General features: G+C 27.8%; 1 protein-coding gene across 2 annotated transcripts in view; it reads left to right on the top strand.

Annotated features, from left to right (window-relative positions):
• Positions 1–22030, top strand: part of LOC122499799 (neurogenic locus Notch protein) — a 41400-nt gene that overhangs the window by 3924 nt on the left and 15446 nt on the right. Inside the window, exons 2-5 of one of the 2 annotated variants that reach the window (XM_043608317.1) lie at positions 461–539; positions 5258–5529; positions 5630–5825; positions 12468–12601. In XM_043608317.1, coding sequence (XP_043464252.1) covers positions 461–539; positions 5258–5529; positions 5630–5825; positions 12468–12601 — 681 coding nt within the window. Of the gene's footprint in view, positions 1–460; positions 540–5257; positions 5530–5629; positions 5826–9102; positions 10563–12467; positions 12602–22030 lie in introns of those variants that run through there. The other variant, XM_043608318.1, reaches the window with a different exon arrangement.

Raw genomic sequence — 22030 nt, 5'->3', positions numbered from 1 at the left:
CACTGACCGAATGTTTACGGAATTAATTAATTAAAATTTTACTTATCCTTTTCATAATTATTTTTGACTGAACTTAATTAAATTGGTTGACCTTATTGGACAAAAAAAGTGCCCCGAATTGTGATTATCTGTTAACGGAACCTCTCAATCCAAAAAGAGGTGACTTTCTTGACCAAAAGCGGGAGCAAGTTTCCTTTAGAGAAAGATGTGGTGCCGAAAAAATTAGACAATAATGTTCCTAGTGCGAATTTTGGGTTAAGTTTACAGATAGAAACGAAGAATTTTTTTTAGAAATTGAAGAAAGATAAGATTGTATTTTGTATTTTTTAAATTAATAAAATTATTTATTCTATGTTTAGTAAATTTTTGAGACTAATCTTTTATGGAATATTCGTGCGCCGCCCCTTTTTATCAAGAAATAATTTATAATTTTTTGTATTAACACTGATTTTTTCAACAGGTTTCGTCTCTTGTTCACCTAGCCCTTGTAAAAATGGAGGAGTTTGTATATCATCACCTCGTAGTGAATCGCATTGCAAGTAAGTTATTGCATGTTATAAAATATTATTCAAGTTCAAATACATGGTCATGTACAAGTTTATGTGTGCGATCTCGTCAATTTTCATTCGCAACAACTTCCCGTATAGCGAAAATGTACGTGGTCCATCATGTATATGTTCATGTACTAGTTTTTCTCGTTTTTCTCGTTTTTCTTCATTTCAAACAAAATTTTATTAAACATCCAATTGATACACGGAGAAACTTTTTGTTCTAATATTGAATATATTTGGTTATCTTTATTCTAAAAGTACGTTAGAATGTGAGGATTTTTCGTGCGTTGTGCTAATAATTTCAACATTAATACGAAAATATGATAAGTTCGTTATATATTAAGCAACCTTCGGTGTACAAAAATTACTATCTGCATTAGAAATAGTCTTATTTTTCTTTAGAAAAGAATAAAATGCTAGTTTTTGTTTGTGAAATAATACGGTAATTCTAACCTTTTTTCCACATATAGATAGAATATATAACAGACATTCTAACGTAACATACCAATTTTGGAAGGACTGCGGGCGGACTTAACCGATTTCGCCCGAGCATCACCGAGTCCATCACCTGACGTCGCGAACTAACCCTAATGTTTTCGAAGTTGAAATTCACACGTGTATGAAAGAAAAAAACCTTTTATTAATAAACGTGAATGTCTCCTCATGCCAAATTAAATTCAAGAACTGTTCCTCAATATAACATAATTTTTTTCACGACTTTTACTTATTTACATAATTTGATTAGTAAGTTATTTTAAAAAATGCTCTCTCTCGAAGGCACATATTTTTCCACTCGTTTAATATATAAGGACGATTCAGCTGTGTACTTCTAACGAATCGTGCGATCTTTCGGTTTCCGTGACCAATCGTCGTGTCTTTACTTGCGTGTGCGTGTGTGCGTTAATAATATAGGTTAGGTTCTTACGTCGTGTTAAATATATTTACCTACAGTTACAGTGACATTCACTAATGCCATCTACCATCAGATCCAAGTATCACTATCGTCTCTATGAGTATCTATAGACAATTAATTTGTTGTGTTTCTTTTTAATTCATGGCTTTCCCAACTTTGCAAAAATTATTATTTTCTTTCTAAAACAACATACTAATTTTCGTTAGTTTCCTTATGAAGAACTGTAAAATATATACTGAATGAGTGTTTTTGATAGTCTCAATAGCAATTTCTATAACCTATGTCGTTTTTCCCTTGAATCTAACCTAACATACTAAAATGTCTCACCAGTTTTAAGAATTAGTGGTATTAAAAGTTTCTCCGTGTACCAAAAAATCTACATAATTATAATGCAAGACTTAAATTCTTTTTATTACCATCTGTTTCTATTTTTTCTTAAATATCGATGAAAAAAGACTAACTGCATGATGAAAATGAATAAAGATCTTACATTTTCTTACTCTTTAGAAGTGTTCAATGCAAGAAATATTTTACGTCATAACTTTTCTTCCCATTTTTATATTTAGGTTTGAATGTTCTTTTTAATAGTTTTTAAGGGACTTTATGGTGCAGAATTGGTAAAATTTACATTTTTTAAACTCTAATTCTAAAATAGTACATTGTGCAACGAGCGAGGGACGTTGGTGGTGATTTCCAACGGCGTAAATTTTACTGCGCTCGCGCAGCAATCACACACGATAGTTTTTCCAAAAACTGAGCAGCAGGTGTTGCTTGGGGTTAGTTGAGAGGGGACGAATGGTTCGAATTCGAGATCCAAAACGAGAACCCTAGTTAATCTATCGAACCGATAGCAAAAGACCAACTCAAAAGATAAAATAAATAAACCACTACAAAAATATCAATTTCAATGATGATCAGGAAACCATTTTTCATAAAATGTCATTAATTCTTTTTTCATTATTTTGGTTGTTACACATAAAAATGTACTTTCTCTTCGAAAGAAAATTAAAATTAGAAACAAAAAATTATTAAAGCCGTTACATATTAATATCACGTAAAACAATACTTCATTTTCGAGTAAAATATATAAAAAAATTAGCATTTTTTAAATAACACAATATTTTGAACAATTGTAATGAAAAAGTATTACTTTGCTTTAATTACAATAACTTCATTATTCTCAAATATTAATTTTATTTTGAAATTTGTAAAAAATTTGAATAATAGTTCTCTGATCCAACGGAAGTTTTATTTCTTTATTTACAAAATTTTTAAATTCAATTTCAGAGGTCGAGGTGTTAGAATAATCTTTAATTGGATTTTTTTAAAGTTATTTCAAGTTTTTATTTTTTAATATGTATTTAATTTAAGAATTTTCGAATAATGAAAATTTTGCAAAATGAATTGTTAACAAAAGAATTTAAAAATTTTCAAAGAACTGTTTTAAAAATTATATTATAAATAATGTATTTATAGAAGAATTTTAGTTAAAAATACTAAAAAAAATTAATTTTGGAGAAGTTTTAAATTAATGCATAAATTCGATTATTTTCAAGAGGAATAAAATTCTTTGCTAAAATTTAATTACCTATGTTGAAAAATAATAAAATTCTTAAGGATTCAATTATTATTTTCATAGATAATAAAACTCATTGCAGAATTTCAATTATTTTTAATACAATTTTAATCAAATTTTTCGAAAAATGTAATTATTAAAATTCGTTGAAAAAATGAAATTATTTAAAAATTTGTTGATAAAATTCTTTACATGGAAATTGAATTTTAAGTTTGAGCTCTGTGCTCAATTTTGTAATTTTTGTGGTATTACTACATTTTTGGCATCACTGGTTTTTTACTTTCGGAATCTATATTAGGTATTTATAAAAAAGAAATATTTCTGTTTTCTTTGTAAAAAACATTTTTCTTTAAAATCGTTGATCATGAAACGTTGTGAACTTGACCCACAACAATTTTTACATTTCGATTCATAAAGTTTTAAATCGGTTCGCAGGGCTCGGATTGTGCGACTTTTTTCTACTTTTCTAAGGAAATGTGACTTTTTTCGACTTTTTCGAGATTTTCATTAGTAATATGCGAATAAAATTAAAATTTTTTTTTTAAATTTAAAGGAAAAAGTTAGAGTCAAAAAAGTTTTCTGTTATATTTATTTACAATTTTTTTTTTAAATTTTTCGAAAACGTCAATAAATTCTTTTTTAAATAAATATTTAATTATTATTTTTCCATAGGAATTAAAATTCTGCAAAAGATTCAAATTCAAACCTTTTTGAAATTAAACTACTTATACAAAATTGTTATAAAATATGAAGAAATCCATCACTCCGAGTCTTCGACTCGGAGCAATCGATGTCTTCACGTTTTATAATAATTAAAGATGACCGAGTGATAAAATCATTATTTTATATATTATAAGACTTTATAAAAAAAAAAAAATTTTTATCATTTTTTATGAAAATAATTGAATTATTGGGAAGAAATTTATAAAACATTAGTAATTGAATTTTGCAGAAGAATATTGATATTTACAAAAATAATTGAAATTTTGAAGAGAATTTAAAAAAAAAATTTTGAAAATAATTGAATTTCTGTGAAGAATTTTCTTACTTTTAAAGATATTTGAATTTTGCAAAAATTTGTATCAGAACTTGTGAAAGTAATAAAATTTCCATGATGAATTTTATTATTCATGAAGATAATAAAAATTGTATCGAGAAATTTAAAAAAAATTTTGAAAATAATTGAATTTCAGCGAAGAATTTTATTACTTTTGAAAATAATTAAATTTCTAGGGTGAATTTTATTATTTATAAAGATAATTGGAATTTTGACGAGAATTTTTAAAAATTTCTGAATATAATTGAATTTCTGCGAAGAATTTTATTACTTTTGAAAATAATTGAATTTCTAGGATGAATTTTATTATTCACAAAGATAATTGAAATTTTGAACAGATTTTTTTTAAATGTTTAAAAGTAATTGAATTTTGCAGAAGAATTTTAATATTTATAAACAAGTGAAATTTTGAGGTGAATTTAAAAAAATTTTTTGAAAATAATTGAATTTCTGTAAAGAATTTTCTTATTTTTGAAGATAATTGAATTTTGCAAAGAATTTGATAAAAAATTTAAAAAAAAATTTCGAATTTAATTGAATTTCTGCGAAGAATTTTATTACTTTTGAAAATAATTGAATATTAGAGAAGAATTTTATTATTTATAAAGATAATTGAAATCTTGACAAGAATTTTATTAAAATTTGAATAAATTGAAATAATTGAAAATAATTTAAAATAATTGAATTTCGGAGAAGAATTTTATTATTTTATAAAAATAATTGACATATTAAAGATAATTTTTAAAAAAATGTTAAAAATACCTAATTAAAATTTTGCTATGAATTTTATTAAATTTTTAAAAATTTTATTCTGGATTGTTTGATATTAATGTATCTGTAGTCGAGAAATGTGATTTTTCGACAATTCGTGTTTCCTTTTTGTCGTTTTTTTCTAAAATTTCATGCGACTTTTTTCTGACTTTTTCGGAAATTTTATGCGACTTTTCGTGACTTTTGTTGTGAATTTATGCGACTAAAGCGACTTTTTTTTGAGTTTTAAAGACGATCCGAGCCCTGATTCGAAATGAGAGTAACTTTTTACTCTCATTGTAGAGACAGGTACCTTTGTATTTGAACACTTTGAAGAATTCCCTGAGTGAGGCTGCAACTTTACTGATGTAAAGTAATGATGAAATGAATAACTTTTCTCTTTGTTCTAGTTGTACTTCGAAGTATGTGGGAGAATACTGTCAACACTTGAACCCGTGCAATACGGGACCGCGATGCCAAAATGGTGGTTCCTGCAGAGTGCGCGAGAACATCAGCGGGGGCACGCCAACTTTTGCCTGCTCTTGCCCTGTCGGGTTCACCGCCAGCCTCTGCGAAATACCAATAGCCAACGCTTGCGACTCCTCGCCGTGTCTCAATGGTGCGTCGTGTAATCTGAAGTCGCTGTACGAGTACGTTTGCACTTGTGCCACGGGATACACAGGTAGGCAAGATTATAAATTGAGAGATGAAACTGTTTCTGCTTCTGCGACATTCCTCGACAAGAATTTCATGTTTGCATCGTTTGTGTCGTTTGCTTTCAGGGGAACATTGCGAGAGACAAGATCATTGCGCTTCTTCTCCCTGCATAAATGGTGCAGAATGTCATTCACTCAAAAATTCTTACCAGTGTACATGTGCTCCGGGTTTCATGGGAGTCAATTGTGCAGACGACATCGATGAGTGCGAAGGAGAGCCGTGCAAGCATGGAGCGTGTCAGAACACACACGGATCTTACAAGTAAGTTCACTAAATATTGTAGTTTTTCAAACTTTAATTTCGAGTCGACACGAAGGTTAATTGAAAGTTAATTTTTAATTTAGTTTCGCTTCAGCATCGGTCCCTGATTTAAAACGGAAGCACTTGGAAATAATTGAACTTTAATTATTACTTATTAGACAGAAATTTATCGGGGAAGAAAAGAAGCTAAATTATTAATAGAGGAACGTAGGAACGTAATACAATTTTTTACTGGGTTTCAATTATTATTTTTATTGATAATAAAACTCATTGCAGAATTTAAAATATTTTTTATACATTTTTAATCGAATTCCTCGAAAAATGTAATTACATTTTATATTCTTAAAAATTTTATTAAAATTCGTCAAAAGAATTCAATCATTTAAAAATTTGTTAATAAAATTCTTTATGAGAATTCAATTTTGAGAAACATTCAATTATTCAATAAATTATTTATTTTTGTATTAAAAATAATTAGGTATTTAAAAAGAAATATTAAAAAATTCGTCTCAAAAATTCAATTATTTTCAAAAGTAATAAAATTCTTATCAGAAATTCAATTATGGTCAAAAGTTTAATAAAAGTTATAGTCAAAATTTCAATTATTTTTATAAATATTAAAATTTTTCTCTAAAATTCAATTATTTTTAAAAATTTTAATAAAATTCTTGGCAATATTTCAATTATTTAAAAAAATTTTAATAAAATTCTTGACAAAATTTTAATTATTTTCAAAAACTTTTTTCAATTCAATGAAATTTTTTTACAGAGATTCAATTATTTTTAATACATTTTCAATCTAATTTCTCGAAAAATGAAATTGTTCTTAAAAATTTTATTGAAAGTCGTCAAAAGAATTTTAATTACCTATTTAAAAAATTTGTTGATAGAATTCTTTAAATGAGAGTTCAATTTTAAAAAACATTTAATTCTTCAATAAATTATTTTTTTTTGTATTTAAATAATTGAATTGTCCTAGAATTTTCTAATAATAATAATAATTGATTCAAATATGAATTTCAGTTAAAACTTTAGATAATAATAAAGTTTTGAAAAGGTTTCAAATTATAATCTTTGAATGTTTGAATTTTTCATATTTTTAACTTAAAATTGTGTAGATTTAATTTTTTTTTGTAAAAGTTTAATTGAATTTTTTTAAAGTTATTTGAATTTTTTATTTTCTAATATATATTTGATGGAAGAATTTTCGAATACCTGAATAATCGATGAAATTTCGTAAAATTGAATTGTAAACAAAAGGATTTGAAAATGTTGAAAGAAATTTTTCATAAATTATATAATTAATTTAAACTTTATAAAGAAGAATTTTAGTTTAAAATTCTGGAAAAGAATAATTGAATGAAAGTAATGAAAGTAATTTTGAATGAGTTAGAGTAACAATATTCTTATAATATAAAATAATGATTTTATCAGTCGGTCATTTTTATAACAATTTTTATAAGTTGTTTTATTTCAAAAAGGTTAGAATTAAAAATTTTGTAAAATATAAATGTAGTTTTAAAAACCTGGAAAAATTCCGTTTTTTAACCTGAAAAACCTGGAAAAGTCAGGGAATTTGAAATGAGCAAAAGCGTGGCAATTTATATTTCAATAAATCAAAATTCTAAATTATTAAAACTTTGATCGATAAAAATCTCAATAAATTTCTAATTCAATCGTTTGAAACTTGAATTTATTTATATTTTATGAACAATTTAATAAAATTTGATAAATTATTCTTTTAAATATTTTAAAAAATTATTGACTGAAATAAAAATGAAAAATGTAAGTTTTGGAAACTTTGTGTGATCTTGAATAAAAGAATTAATAAAATTTGAAGAGGAAATAAATAAATTCCATTTATTTAAAACATTCAGAATCTTAAGGTCTTAATTGTATTTCATCATATAATTCTCATTTCAGAAAATTGTATTAATACAAATGTCAATTTAGTCCATCAATTAATTTTAATTTTAGTGAACACAGATTTCAATATACAATTTGAGTTTTAAACGATTGATAATAATTCAATTTATCTTGCAAGTTTTTGTCTTATCAATAAACTTTCAATTTTTTAATCTCTTTAAACTAAAAGTAGTCTATTTTTGAGGCTGAATCTAAGATGTAAACGGAGTCTATAATGCTCTAAACAAAGTTGACTGATGCCATTGGTTAAGTTTAGGGTGTGAACAGTTTGAGACTTGTTTTTACTGAGTTATTAGAAAAATTACATCGGAAATAGTTTCCTTAATAGAAAATTTTATGTATATGTTGTACTTTTACTATTAGGAAATTGAACGAAATTAAGTTTTAATTTTTAACAAAGAAAGTCAGATAGAAATGTGAATATAAAAAAGGAATTAATTTGTTTCTTAAGGGAAAGGTTCTATTAAATTTTTAACTGTGTAAAAATATTTTAAATATTCCATAAAAGTTATTTTTATGGTTACTTTTTGTGAGGAATTCAAGAGTCATAAAAAATGGGTTAAATAATACTGTGACCCATTTAAAATTTTTATTTTTTCTAAAGCTTGATAGATTTTGAAATCGACTGATAACTTTGTAGAAACTATGTCCATAGGGTAAAATTGCTAAAGAATATTATTGTTATTCAATTTTTTTTAACTTGAAAGTTAATTTATTTTTCCAACTAATTTCAAACCATAATTTTTTAATATGAAAAATATATAAAAAATTAGTTTGAAAAATCAATTTTCAATTTAGAAAATTGAATAAAAATAGTATTTTTTAGCATTTTTAGTCTAGAAACAATTTTTAAAAAGTGCTTCAAAAATTTTTCATTCAGAAATTTTTGTTTGGATACAATTTTTGATGAGAATGTAATAATTTTATATAAGTTAAATGTAAAATTTAAGTTTCTTATTTTTAGTGAAAAACAAAAATTTGAATTTTGGAGAAGTTAGAAATGATTATAGAAATTAAATTATTTTCAAAAGTTATAAAATTCTTCGCAGAAATTCAATTATGTTCAAAAATTTTTTAAATTGCTTTTCAATTATCTTTTGTAAATAATACAATTCTTGTCCAAAATTTAATTATTTTCAACAACGTAAATGTTTGAATTTGAAATTTTAGAAAATCTTAATTTGTATGGAAAAATAATGATTGAATATTTATTTAAAGAAGAAGTTATTGCTGTTTGAGAATAATTTTTCAATTAAAGAAATTTGTAAATAAATTAGAACATTTTTAATAATTTTGAGAGTGAATCAGAATATTCTTTAGTGTGAGAGAAAAGTGAAAATTCTGTATGGAAAATTATTATCTGATTATTATCTGGATGCACCCTCTTTTCGAGGGTGAAGGGGGGGGGAAGGGATGGATATCCAGATCCACGGGGCCCTTTAATGTTTAAACACAGCACTAGGTTTTAAAAGTATATTGAAGGGGGTAGCGCGAGAAAATGGACAAGAGACTGCCTTGTGCTGATGCCGAGCTGATGCCGAGCTGGAGAATGAAAAAGAACAACCTTCCCGAGCGGAAACGACCGCGACCGAGCTGCGCCGAAGAGGCCCGACAAGTTTTGAACCCGTTTAACGCGTTTACTTGTTGTTGAACGAATCTGAACGAATGTACAAGGGGGAACGAGAAATTCTCCGAGGAGAGGGGATTGATTGGGTCTGGAGCCTGAGGTAAATGGAGCTGCCCTCTCAATAGGATAGAGTAGGAAGGTTAGGTTAGTCTCTCTCTCACTGCTCAAGTGTAATGTACGTTCGAGTTCGACCTAAACAGTTCAATTTAGCCACTATCAAAAATATTTACTTTATATTTTACATTAAATGAAATTTCGCATTTCGAAACTCGTCAACTCTTGTGTGCCAAGTGCATGTTGGATCTCCGGCAGCTTTCTGTTCGAGTTGAATAAAAAGAGTTTTGGTTCTTGGAATTACAAGGAACTTTTTAATCACGTTGAGTGATTTTAAGTAGTGAATTAATACTGATGCTGGAAGAAGTGACTTTCGAGATACGGCAATGGCAACGCCTCGATTTCCCTGTTTGCACACTACATCTCATGGATACTTTTTGAATTCCGCGCACAGCGGAATAAAGACAATTCGAAACGTTTAAGCTCATTTGCGGGAGTGACATAAAAAAGCTGTGTGTATTCATTTATGAGCGGGGCTGGTAGAGCTGGCAGTGCTGGTGCCAATGACAAGAACCGACAACTGAGAACGAAGTGCGGTAAAAACGTGGGAAAACAGGTTCGGGCAGTGCTAGTCAAATGCGAGTGGTGGGGTTCTATTCGTTCACCGCCAGTTTTCGACAGCGACACAGCGTCAATGTGACGGCACGGGATTATTTTTAAATTTAAATAAATTATATTTCGTTATTCCTTCGTTATTCTTTCAACTTTAGAGTCTATTTATTTATCCTAATTCCAAATTTTAAAGTGCAATCTTCTTTGTTTTCTTCTAATCATTATCTACCTACTGTTTTATTGTGAGAGCAAATTTTATTTATTAACACTGTTGATGGACAATGCCATGGATTTTAAACAGTGCACGTTGAGAGTAAATTAGTTTAAAGCTCGCGTTTTTCTTCAGTATTATTCCATCATTATTTTCAAGAATATGCAGTAAAAGTGCAAATTTCCTCGAATCCTACTAAAATATGAAGACTATGTTTTTATCCATCTTATCACCTCAATATAAACAAATTGAAAATGAATCTTCACTACATTTTGATTGTACTTCCGCTTCTAGTAATTGGTGTGAGGTACGTATAATGAAATATGTTGTGTTAACAAAATGTTCAATTTGTGTACGTTCGCATGAAAATTTTGTCGGCAGACGAGATAATCTCAATTTCAGGGTTGCCATAAAAAATTAATTTTCTTTTTCCCTCACTTTGCTCTGATTTCTAGACAAAATTCTGACTTTCCCTGATCCTAAAAAATATTCTCATTCACTCTAAATATTATTATTTACGAATCTCTTTAATTGTACAATTATTCGAAAACGTCAACAACTTAACTTTTAAATAAATATTTTATTATTATTATTATTCCATAGGAATTAGGATTTTCAAAAAATTTCAAATTCAAAACCTTTATGAAATTCAACAACTTATTTTTTATAAAGAATTTTATCAATAACTTTTAAAATAATTAAATTCTTTTATTACTGCAAACCAAATTGTCCCATTATGCATTTGCGATAACTTTGTCGTAATTTAAATAACTAATAATTTAATTTTTAATTAACTTGGAAAGAAAATGTAAATTTGAACTTTAAACTTGTTTTTCCCTAAATTAGGTTTTTGACACTTGAATCTCTATAAAACTTTCCGAATTTTTCACTTTGAGGGATCCAAACTGTTCGAAATTTAATTAAGAATATACTCAGGTAGATGAGTCCAATAGTGCCAAAGTGCGCCCTTTTCAAGCGGACGTACACATTTAATCAAAACAATCTAGATCATTTTTCTGCGATATTTTTATATCCATTTAAAATTTTATCTATTAATTAGAAACTATAGAAATAAATAAACTGCACAAGTGCAGAAAAAAGGAAATTTTCAACTTTCAGGATAATTGCACCATTTGTAAAAACAAGTTAATTTATCTTTCTTCTATGAAACATTACGTAAATATTTCGTATTCGCTCCAAAAATGTGGATGTTGTACTAGCACGCACCCAACGTCATTAGGTCGCAGTCATGAACGTCTGAAATAATTTGTCATTTTTTAGTAGTTTTACAGAAACTTTATCCAATAAAGTCCCAATGTATTAACTATCCTTAATCTGAATTAGTAGAATTCTACTAACGAATAATAAAGTTTCACTAGTTCTTATGCATTTTTATGAACGACTTTCCTTTTTGATTAGTAAAATATGAGTAATTATTTTAGTAACATATTGATTTATTACATGAGAATTGAGACTTAAGTCTTTAACATCTTGTGCCGATTACTTTTAATACAACAGTTCTATCATTTGGTGGACAACTTTTCATTATTTCATTAATAACTTTCCACTAATTCAGATATTAAGGGGCAGAAATATGAGAATTGCTAAAAAAGCTTTTCCTACTTTTTCACTTACTGCACTGCAATCTGCAGCAAATAATACCTGTTTCTACTGGATAAATAAACTATCCAACTATACTATTCAAAATTGTTCCAAAAGCGTTTTATCTATAATATTTTTTTAAAACTGTATTTTAATGAAAAAAAGGCTTCATTATTAAAATTTTATTTAATTCCATATTGTAAATTTAAAATTAATTTCCACGTGGAAAAAATGAGTATAATAGAGAAATAAGTATTCAAGCTAATTTAGGGCTCCCAAAGTGTCAATATAAAGTTTTTTGAAAATTTATCGGAATAATTTTTTCCGTGCAATATTTCCCTCAAAAATTGCATTATTGTTATTTGTTATACATTATTGTTATACATTATTGTAAAATCAATACCAAAAAACTACTAAACGTTATTTTTTTAATTTATAAATTTTTCAAACGTCAATTTGTTGAATTCAGAACCTTATCTAATTTTGACGATCTTGACTCTTTAGTTTTGTTTTAAATAATTTTTTAATTGCATCTACAATTTACAGTTAGACATGAAATACCATTTTAATGGCATAAAAAAGCTAACTCAATGTCTTAAAAATTTTTCAGATGTGTATGCGACAGCGGCTATACCGGGCAAAATTGCGAGAACGAATACATACCTTGCGATCCTTCGCCTTGCTTGAACGGAGGCTCCTGTCATCTTCTGGAACCCTTTCAGTACGAATGCATGTGTCCAGATGGTAAGTTCCAAATGTTATTTTATTCTTTTATTTCCATTTTTATTTTTTACATAAAAGCCCTTTTTCAGGAGTAGGTAAACAATCTTGACTATTTTTTGGACATTTTTTAGAGCAAATTACCAAAGTACCAAAATTGTCTTCTATGTGACCCTAAGTAAGTTTAATTGTGGGACAGTTCCCTTCCTTTACAATGCATTACGTTAAACTTAATTATTTTTCTCACAAAGAAACTTATAGGTCATGTAGAAGACAATTTTGGACTTTTTATAAAAATAAAAAAATTTAAAACCCCCATATTTTCAAAATAGCGATTTTAATTTTTCGTAATATTGATAATTTTCATTTTAAAATATGTTGTTTTGCGGACACTTTCTGATATTCAAATTAGAACAGAAGTTACGGATTTAAAAAAATAGTACAAAGAATTCTAACGTCTTATACTTTCGCCATTTTTATCAAAAAACCTTTGAAATCTAAAACTGAATCAGTGAAATTTGAATGATTTTCAGTGACAATCAGTGTACAATTTACTGAACTTAGAATACCTCAAGTATTGCGAACTTGGCGCCAAATTTGGATTAGATATTTTCCTACGATATTAAGCTAACTGTCATCTGTAGGTGGTAGGTCAAAATTTTCAACACTAAAGTTGAGCCTAAAATTGACTTGTTCACCTAAAATAACAGCACGAAGTTGCCTGTCACGGTGAACTTGGACAAACTTCAACCCAAAAGTTCTATCACATCCATTTTTTTCTGAAAATGTTTCAATGATGCTACACGATCATTTTAAGGCGAAAATGTAAATAATCATCGAGGAAGATGTCCCACGATTAACATCGCTTATGATAAATTAAAAACCCCACGAAAATACAAAATAGATGCAAAATATCCTGCTGTCCAAAGTAAAAACCTACTTATCGCATTATCCGTAAGGTCAAAGTTCACTTGGGTATTCTGGTGTCTTTTTTTTACATATGTTGTAGAAAGAGATAGAAAATCGAAATGTCTCACACATTTTCACATTATTTCTGATCCTAATAAATAAATCACGACCTTTCGGAAAGTGCAATTAGTACACGGAGAAAAATATTAAGTTTTTACTACTTTTATAGTAAAACATTTCTGGTAACTTTACTAATTTTTACAAATATGTTCTTTAAACGTAGTAAAATTTACTTCGAACGTAGAAAAATTTACTCCGAAAATAGTAAAAGTTACTTTATGTTTTTCTTTATGTAGGTTTTTACTTTGGACAACATTAGTCATTTTTCAAAAATTTTTCAACTTTGAGCTATTTTGCAGAAAAATGGTACAAAGAAGAAGCAAAGAGCTTAAAATTCTTAGAAAAATTATAAAAAGAAGATTAATTTATCTTGCAAAGTTTGGAAGATACAATTATTTAAGGGGGGAAAACACCAGTTGTAACGCCAAAAAAAGCATTTATCTAAAATTTTTTCTTAATAAACCATAAAATCTTTTTTAAATATTATTTATTGTCTATTACCTTACATCTATTTCGGAAATTTATATCGGAAGATTCATCGTGTGGCATTACTGAAATAATATCAGAGAAAATAATAATAATTATACTTAATTTTTCAAGCAAAATTAATTAATTTATGAAAAGGAGTAAGGGAATGATTCATAATTGACGTTCCTATAATTAAAATGTATACATCAGGGTAAAGAATAGACTTAATATCCGTGAAATTCATCATTAAACCAATAATTTCTTGAATATTTTAAAACTTTGATAAAGTTCTGTAACAAAGTATACAATTTTTCTCATTTTTCTAACTAGTAAAATAAATAATTAAAATATAGTTGGTGCAAAAACAGTATAAGTGTAAAATTTTTTAATTTGTTCAGAAAACAAAAACATTTTTCTCATAAATAGCAACAATTTTATTACAGGGAGAAACCCTTAAAAAGGTATTTTTTTAATCTTCTGTATAACCTTTTCTAAAATTAAGGAATAATTTGCATTGATTTAAACTTTGGTTATTTTATTTGTACTTTTAACTACATTGTTAGTTTTTTTATCATTTTGATCGGACAAAATTAATTTATGAACTAATTTTTCAAGGGAAAATTTAAGATATCATACCACTTCTGGTTTTTAAAAAGTTAACTATTTTCTGGAATTTTTTTTCAGTTCCTATAGAATATGTTGATCTAAAATTTTTTGGATTCAATAAAGGTACTCTTTATGAAAAAACTTTTATTAGTTAATTAAAATAATTCGTTCATTTAATATTTAATTGTTTACAAAATTAGTCAATTTTAACCATTTATGGACGGTTTAGAGTGTAAACCTGCTAACTCCACTTTTTATCGAATTTGAGATTCTTTTTGTATTTGATAGATAAAGAGGTGATACATCAGCCAAGTAAAACAGTTTAATGCAATTATGTCTCTAAATTGCTAAAAAAAAAAAGTGTTGTTATTCTATTAATAAAACAAATAAACTGAAAGTTTTGTTCTATAAGAATATAATCTAAAAATTCTTTTGAAAAGCTTTTTGCTTCTCCTGGAAAATTTCATAATTGTGAGGTGGCAGATTTACACTCTAAACCGTCGATATTCTTGACTGGAACTAGAATTATTGCAAAATTTTAATTTTTATTATTTCTTCAAACTCAAAAATTGAAACAAGAAAAGCGGGATTTTTCAAACACTCTTTAAATCGCCATCATTTTATTATTTAAGAAACAACTATTTTGCAATAATACTGAACATAAATTCTTTGGTTTCTGTATTTGGAATTGTTCGTCTTTGGAAAAAATATTAAGGCCATTGACATCGATTCTTTCATGAGGGTCTGTAAGCAATTAAATATTACATAAACAATTTATTTTAAAGGACTAAAAAAAGTTGTGTTTATAGGAGAAAACCTCAGCTTTTGTTAAAAAAAAACAGTGGGTCTTTTCCCTCCGAAAATGTATATTCCCAATCCATAGACCACAAAAAATCTGTCGAAACTGATAATTTGACTGGTCCGGCAATTAATCGAACTGTTATTTGACCCAGCTAAAAGTTAACCGAATTATTGTATCGAACAATTCTATATAAAGAAAAGTTTTAAAGAGTATTTGAACTTAGTAAAGTGACAATTTGATTACATTTCTGTTCGGTCAAATGACAATAATGAGAAAATGTTCTAAAATTTTCCAACTCCTGTTACAGAAACATTTTTTCATTTTTAACGTAAACTCGTTGAATAAATTGTAAAAAATCATTTACACTTTCTAAAAGTTCATTTGAGTGTTTGCTGCATGAGCATATGAAAAGATAGTCCTAACAGTAATGGATATTTTAGAAATATCCTAATTTCCACGAACCGGTGGTTGTTCTTAGGACGAAATCATAAATATCCGGATGCTGTGCTCGAAAATTCTGTAGATAGTATGCGTAGTGTTGCGTTGGTTTCTTCTTCGGTTTTCCACAGCCGAGCGTCTATTTCTTTGTTTCCATTTGCTTTCTTAGTCCAAATTGTGAAAAAGCTATTGTATCATAAGAAATTAGTATTTTGAAGTTATTCATTTTTATTGAAACATTATTTTTCTAACCCACTACGTCCATGTTGAAACAGTTTAAATTTTTAACACCTTTATGGAAAATTTTCTACATGTTTTAAACTATTCAGCAATGATTTATTTTGTATTAAAGCAAATATTGATTTTTTTAATTCCAAAAAAGGGAGATTTAAATTAATTGACGAGTATGAGCCTTCTGTATACGATGGGACTTGAAGTTTGTTGTTTTCAAGATGGAAACACCTGTAAGATTTGAGCCGAATCGTCACCAGCAAGTGCTGCTTTTTAGTCCCTCGCTTACTATATTTGTAAACTTGTAAGAAATTCCTTTTCTTTTTTTCGTAGATTGGAATTTTTTTCTTTTCAATAATAAGGAGAAAGTAACGGAATACTATTGTCTTGTTTTCACTTTAAATGAATTTGTATGGCAGAATTTTATATCTAAAAATTGAGTTTAAAATTTAAAATTGCTGATACAACAAGTGGGGTTTGTGAATAATATTTAGATGCTAAATATTAGTTTGATTTACACTATAATTCATTAGTGCATTGCAAAAGAGAAGCCGTCCTTGCGATTATATTGGTTTTAAGCAAATAATTTTGCTTTATGCACCCTCGTGGTATGGTCGTGACCACCCGGTGCTTTCAGTGGGTTTAAGTGGGGACTTGAGAGTCTGCGTTAACCTTCTCTTTGCTTTGACGGCCCCAACAAATGGCGGCTCTCATTTTAACAGGGATTCACATTTATCCTTTACAAAACTCAACTCTTGTGGATATACTTTTTTCCCTTGTAAATGGCAAATCGTACAATATGCTTGATGAACTATCCCTTATTTTTTGCACCATTCAGAGCGGATGTAAATTGCAATTATGTTTAAAAATCCTTTCTATTTTAAATTTATTGTTAAACATTGTTGGCAGAATGAGGATGGTTGGATTATCCGAAAAAAGTGTCGCGGGTTTTTCAAAGAATGGTGTTAGTTATGTTTACTTGCATTGAAAATGAATAATTGTAATTGAATTATATTGAATTTGTGAAAGCAGGAAGTAGTATTAATACAATTGTATAAAAAGTGCTCCTCAAGTTGAGAGTCAATGGTTTGCCGTAGTCCATGGCATGAGAATTTTCCCACAGTCCCCACCAAAGCAGGACTCAGTCAGGACGCACACCCGCTCTAGCGACGTTGCCACGCCTCTGCCACAGCAGAGAAACACTGCATTGCTGTTTTATGTACAAGTATTCTGCCTATAGCCCTATATGACGCAGAAAGTTTATCCAGTTTATCGCACCATCCTACCACTGCCTTTCTTGTTTCTTCTCGCAGAAAAATCCACTCTATTTTTATAAATTCCCTTCAAATATTATCTAATTTCAATCATTTCTAATTGCAATGATTCAATCGTTTCCAAATAATTGGAAAAAAATTGCTGTTGCACTGCATTTCTCAATAGATTTTTGTCCATTTTTGTCGATTTTTACCCATTTTGGCCCAAATCTCAAAGAGCCCTGAATTTTCTTTGTCTCATATTCATTCTTGACTTGACTTGATATAAACAAGTTGGGTTTGGTTAGAAACCATTCACTAATTACGCAACACTCTGAGGGGTAGAGGGAGTGTGAGTAGAAAAAAGTGGTTGAAAATATGTTACGTAATTTGTGAAGGCTCCCTTAGCTTACACTTTGCCGACCCCACCTTCTGTCAGTGTCACAGCATCATTTTTAAACGGGGTCACAGCTCCGTATGCAGGAAATGAAAAAATAATAGATTTCATGTTTTGCTGAAACTGTTGGAAGCATCTAAATCTGCATCTCTTTCCGCAGAATCTTCTAGACTCTTTTGCTCAGAAAAGTTACTCTTTTTATCCAGCAGTTTCAACAGAATAAATTTTATGCATCCATTAGCATTATTTAAAAAATGAAACAATTTATAAGCGGGTGGTCGCATAATGAACACAATGAAATCTTGGCTCAATAAGCGAGCAGAAAGAGAAAGAACAATGAAACAAGTGTTTCATTGAATTTAAGAAGATGTTATAAAATTGCTGAATTTTCTATTTTTCATAATATTAATATTTCTCAGTTGACTGTGGAAAATGTTACGTTTAAGAATGTTTGCATAGGTGTCGCAAGGTGACTGGATGTAATATAGCGAACCGGTAGTTGCGCTCCTTACAGTGTTCCCAGACTTACCTAATTATGCATGAAAAGAAAGTTTTACACAAAGTTGTTTATTTTTTCAAAATCAATTTATATTTTATCGGAATAATTTCTTGTATAAATTAGACTACACATTGAATGAAAAGAATTTTTTACTACTTATGAGATTTTTAGAAATAGTACCTACTGGAAGGAAAATAGGGTTTGCTTCTCAATAAATATGAATTCACTTATACTACCTACCTGAAAGGTATTTTATTTAAAATATAACAGCTTTAACAAATTTTAAGTGAATTCTTACTTCCATACTCAAATTTAGAGTGATTTTAATTTTTTAAATTTTAGTATTTTTGTATTTTTTATCAAGTATTTGAGCTCTTTTTCTTTATAGTGCTTTAAAAAGGCTGTTTTTAAATAATACTCCATAGCTTCGGCAAAATTTATCTTATAAAATAGAAAAATAAGCATTATAAAGGTAATTAAATGAGCTTTCAAAGGAATAGATACTGAGAGGGGCGGAGTGTCAGGGGATGAGTCTGAACCATTGTTTTTCATTATTAGAAAATATTTATAATTTTTTTTTATTATTTTCAGGATAATAATTTATTTATGAAATTATAATTTTACTCTCTAAAAATTCCATACGCTGTAAAATTAGGAGTAGAATTTTGACCTCCAGTAAGATTCTATAAAAGCCACACCTCTTTAGAATTAAAGCAAAACGAGTAAAATTGAAAGAGTTATATTCCTTAGGATTAACTCCTTCTTTAAAATGATGAATTCTTTTCGTTTTACTCACGTTTATCCAGTTTAATTAATCTATTTTTGGCTCTTAATATCTGCGTAAGTCAATTTTGTGGCTTAAAATCATTTTATTAATCTTACATTATGTAAATAGTTTGATTACTGTAATGATAGATTCCTTGTAACTTTCACAAAGAGAAATAAACTAGGTGTAATAAGTATTTTTTTAGCTTAATTGTAAATTAGAAGCGGTTTATTGAAGATTATAAATCTCAATTCCCACTAATGTGGCTTTTAAGGTGGACGTTTTGCGGAGTGTCATTTGGGAGTTAAGAAATATTAGTCTTTCAATCAGAACGAAAATTATTTTACTTTATGATTGTTCAACAATCAAAACTTAATGTTATTCACGCAAAAATGGATGAACTGATTCAGAATCAGGAAATAGAACCCGTCGAATTCGGTCGCTCTTCTACGCTTGAAACTCCTAAAAAATTGTAATTCTTTTTAGAATTCTCACGTGGGGAAAAAATTAAAATGCGCTATTGAAATAATTCAGTAAAGATTAATAAAATTGGATAACAATAATTAGCAAAGTAAAATTATGATGGAATGGTTTAATTTATTATAGTAAAATTATAATTCTAAAGGAATGACTTCATTTGTGATGATTGTGGCTGCCGTATCAACGAAAAAGGATACCCATAGACTGTTTGTGGCATTATAAAGAAAAATATTATGAAGCATCATCTGTCTTGATATCCTGTTTCATTTTCTTGATATTGAAGCCACAGTCGTCAAATTCTGCCATGTTTTATGTTAACTACAATTTTACTCAACCGTGTACAATCTGTAACATACAAAAATTTCTTATCGTGTTTTGCGATGCAATTATAGCCCGGTCCTAAGCAACCTGAAGGGGTAAAAATTGCAGACTGTTTAATGATAGTGGGTTTAAATCACTAATAGGTCACGTACAACATATTTTCAATTTTTTGAATTTGTTATACAACTATCGTATTTATTTTAAAAAAGTGTAACTGCCAAAATGCTAGGAAAAATTAAATTTTTGAAACCAAAGTGTAATGGTACTATGATTTTTTTCTCCACAAGCGTATAAAAATGAAATATTTGATATTAAATTATGCGCACATTTTTCGTTTTAAAAATGATAATTCCTTACGCTGATCACAGCAGGTTTCTTTTTAGAGAGTCAAAGTCAATATTTATCCTGAGCCTTTAACATTTTTCTCATCCGAGAGGCTGAGTCAGATAATGTTGCAATATCATCTACATAAGCCTGTTGTAAGGTCTCCGTCAAATGGTCTAAAGTTGTTTCTCTGGTACCTTCCCCATTAAAAGAATCTTTAAGGTCAGAAATAAATAGGCGAAAGAAGATTACTTCCCCTACACAACCTCGTAAACAGTTTTTAATTTCTGGCAACCTTGTTTTCGAATAATTTGTAGATTTCAGAATCTTGGGTTCTTGGGGCATTTCATGTTGTTTTCCGCAGTGTTGTGTCCTATTGAATAGAATTTAAACCTTGTCGAAATTTTAAAAAGCCCTCTAAAGTTTTGATATTGTCGGCATTTTTATTCAGTCGAATTGGAGTATACTTCCAATAAAAATGATGTTTTTCTTTTGTTAAACGCAATTAACTTATTTAGAAACTTTGTGGAAAAAATTTCATTAAAAGAATCGCCAATTTAGTGATGGGTAGAACAAGACATGAGAAAGTAATATGTAATATAGTGGGATCACGATGTATAGTGGGAAAAATTTGTCAACGTCTACTGTTTTAGAGTTTATCTCATGCGCAAAGAAGAGAGTAGTTGGTTTGGTGAGAAATTTATTTTACCAGTATTTCAACAAGGCGTGCATAATCTAAAAACATTAAATTGTTATGGAATTTCTGATTGGATCATGCAATTTTCAAAGATTTCAGCTACACATGATAATTATGTGTAATAGAATTATTAATATTTTCAATGAATGCTTTTTTAAGAGGTTCAGTATAACAAATTATATTTTAGTAGAACCTTTTTTTGATTGACAAATTCTAAATTTATTGGATTTTGCTTATACCAGAAAAACAAAAATATCAATTTTGGAGAATAAAATTGACAATAAAAATATTTATTTATTTTTATATAATTTACACATGATACAAATTTTTTTATCATATTGTCTCTACAGGATTTTTTTAAAGTATTGACTTTCTTTAAACAAATAAGCATATTTCCATAATTATTTTTTGAAAAAATAGGAATAGTCAGGGATTTTTACTGGAAAAAATGAAATTTTTAGAATTCATAAAAAAAATTCTGAAAAGAGTTGCATTTGCAATTTTTATAAATAAATGAACTTCAAAAGGTTTCAATTTAAAATTTTATAAAATTTAAAATTTCCATGAGTTTAATTGGAAAATTTAAAGAACTTAGATTTTTAAAAAATTTTAATAATTCAAAGTCTTCTTAAATTAGTTTTCATTTGTAATACATACCTATTGAGTTAATTACTAAAAATAATTGAATTTGTGCTAAGTATTTTCGTTAAAAACACTAAAAAAAAAAATTGAATTTTGGAGAAGTTAAAAAGTGATTACAGAAATTCAATTATTTTTAAAAGAAATAAAAGTCTTGACAAAAATCCAATTATGTTCAAAAATTTATTACAATTTAATGATTTTCAATACTTACTATTTTAATCAGGTTTTCCAACAGAATCCAATTATTTAAAAAAAATTTTAATAAAATTCTACGCAAACATTCAATTATTTTCATAAATAATAAAATTTTTTACAGGAATTCAATTATTTACAAATTTTTTTTATAAATTTCTTCGCAATAATTCAATTATTTTCATAAATAATAAAACCAGGGTTCCTGCAGAAAATCATGGAAATAATATGGAATTTTTAAAAGGCTTCTGGAAATCATGGAAAAGGCCTGGAATTTTTAAAAGTTTCTAAATTTTTTCAGTTTTCCA

Source organism: Leptopilina heterotoma, unplaced genomic scaffold, assembly GCF_015476425.1.
Source record: "Leptopilina heterotoma isolate Lh14 unplaced genomic scaffold, ASM1547642v1 Lhet_177, whole genome shotgun sequence".
NCBI lineage: Eukaryota > Metazoa > Arthropoda > Insecta > Hymenoptera > Figitidae > Leptopilina > Leptopilina heterotoma.
This window is presented reverse-complemented; position numbering and strand designations above follow the sequence as displayed.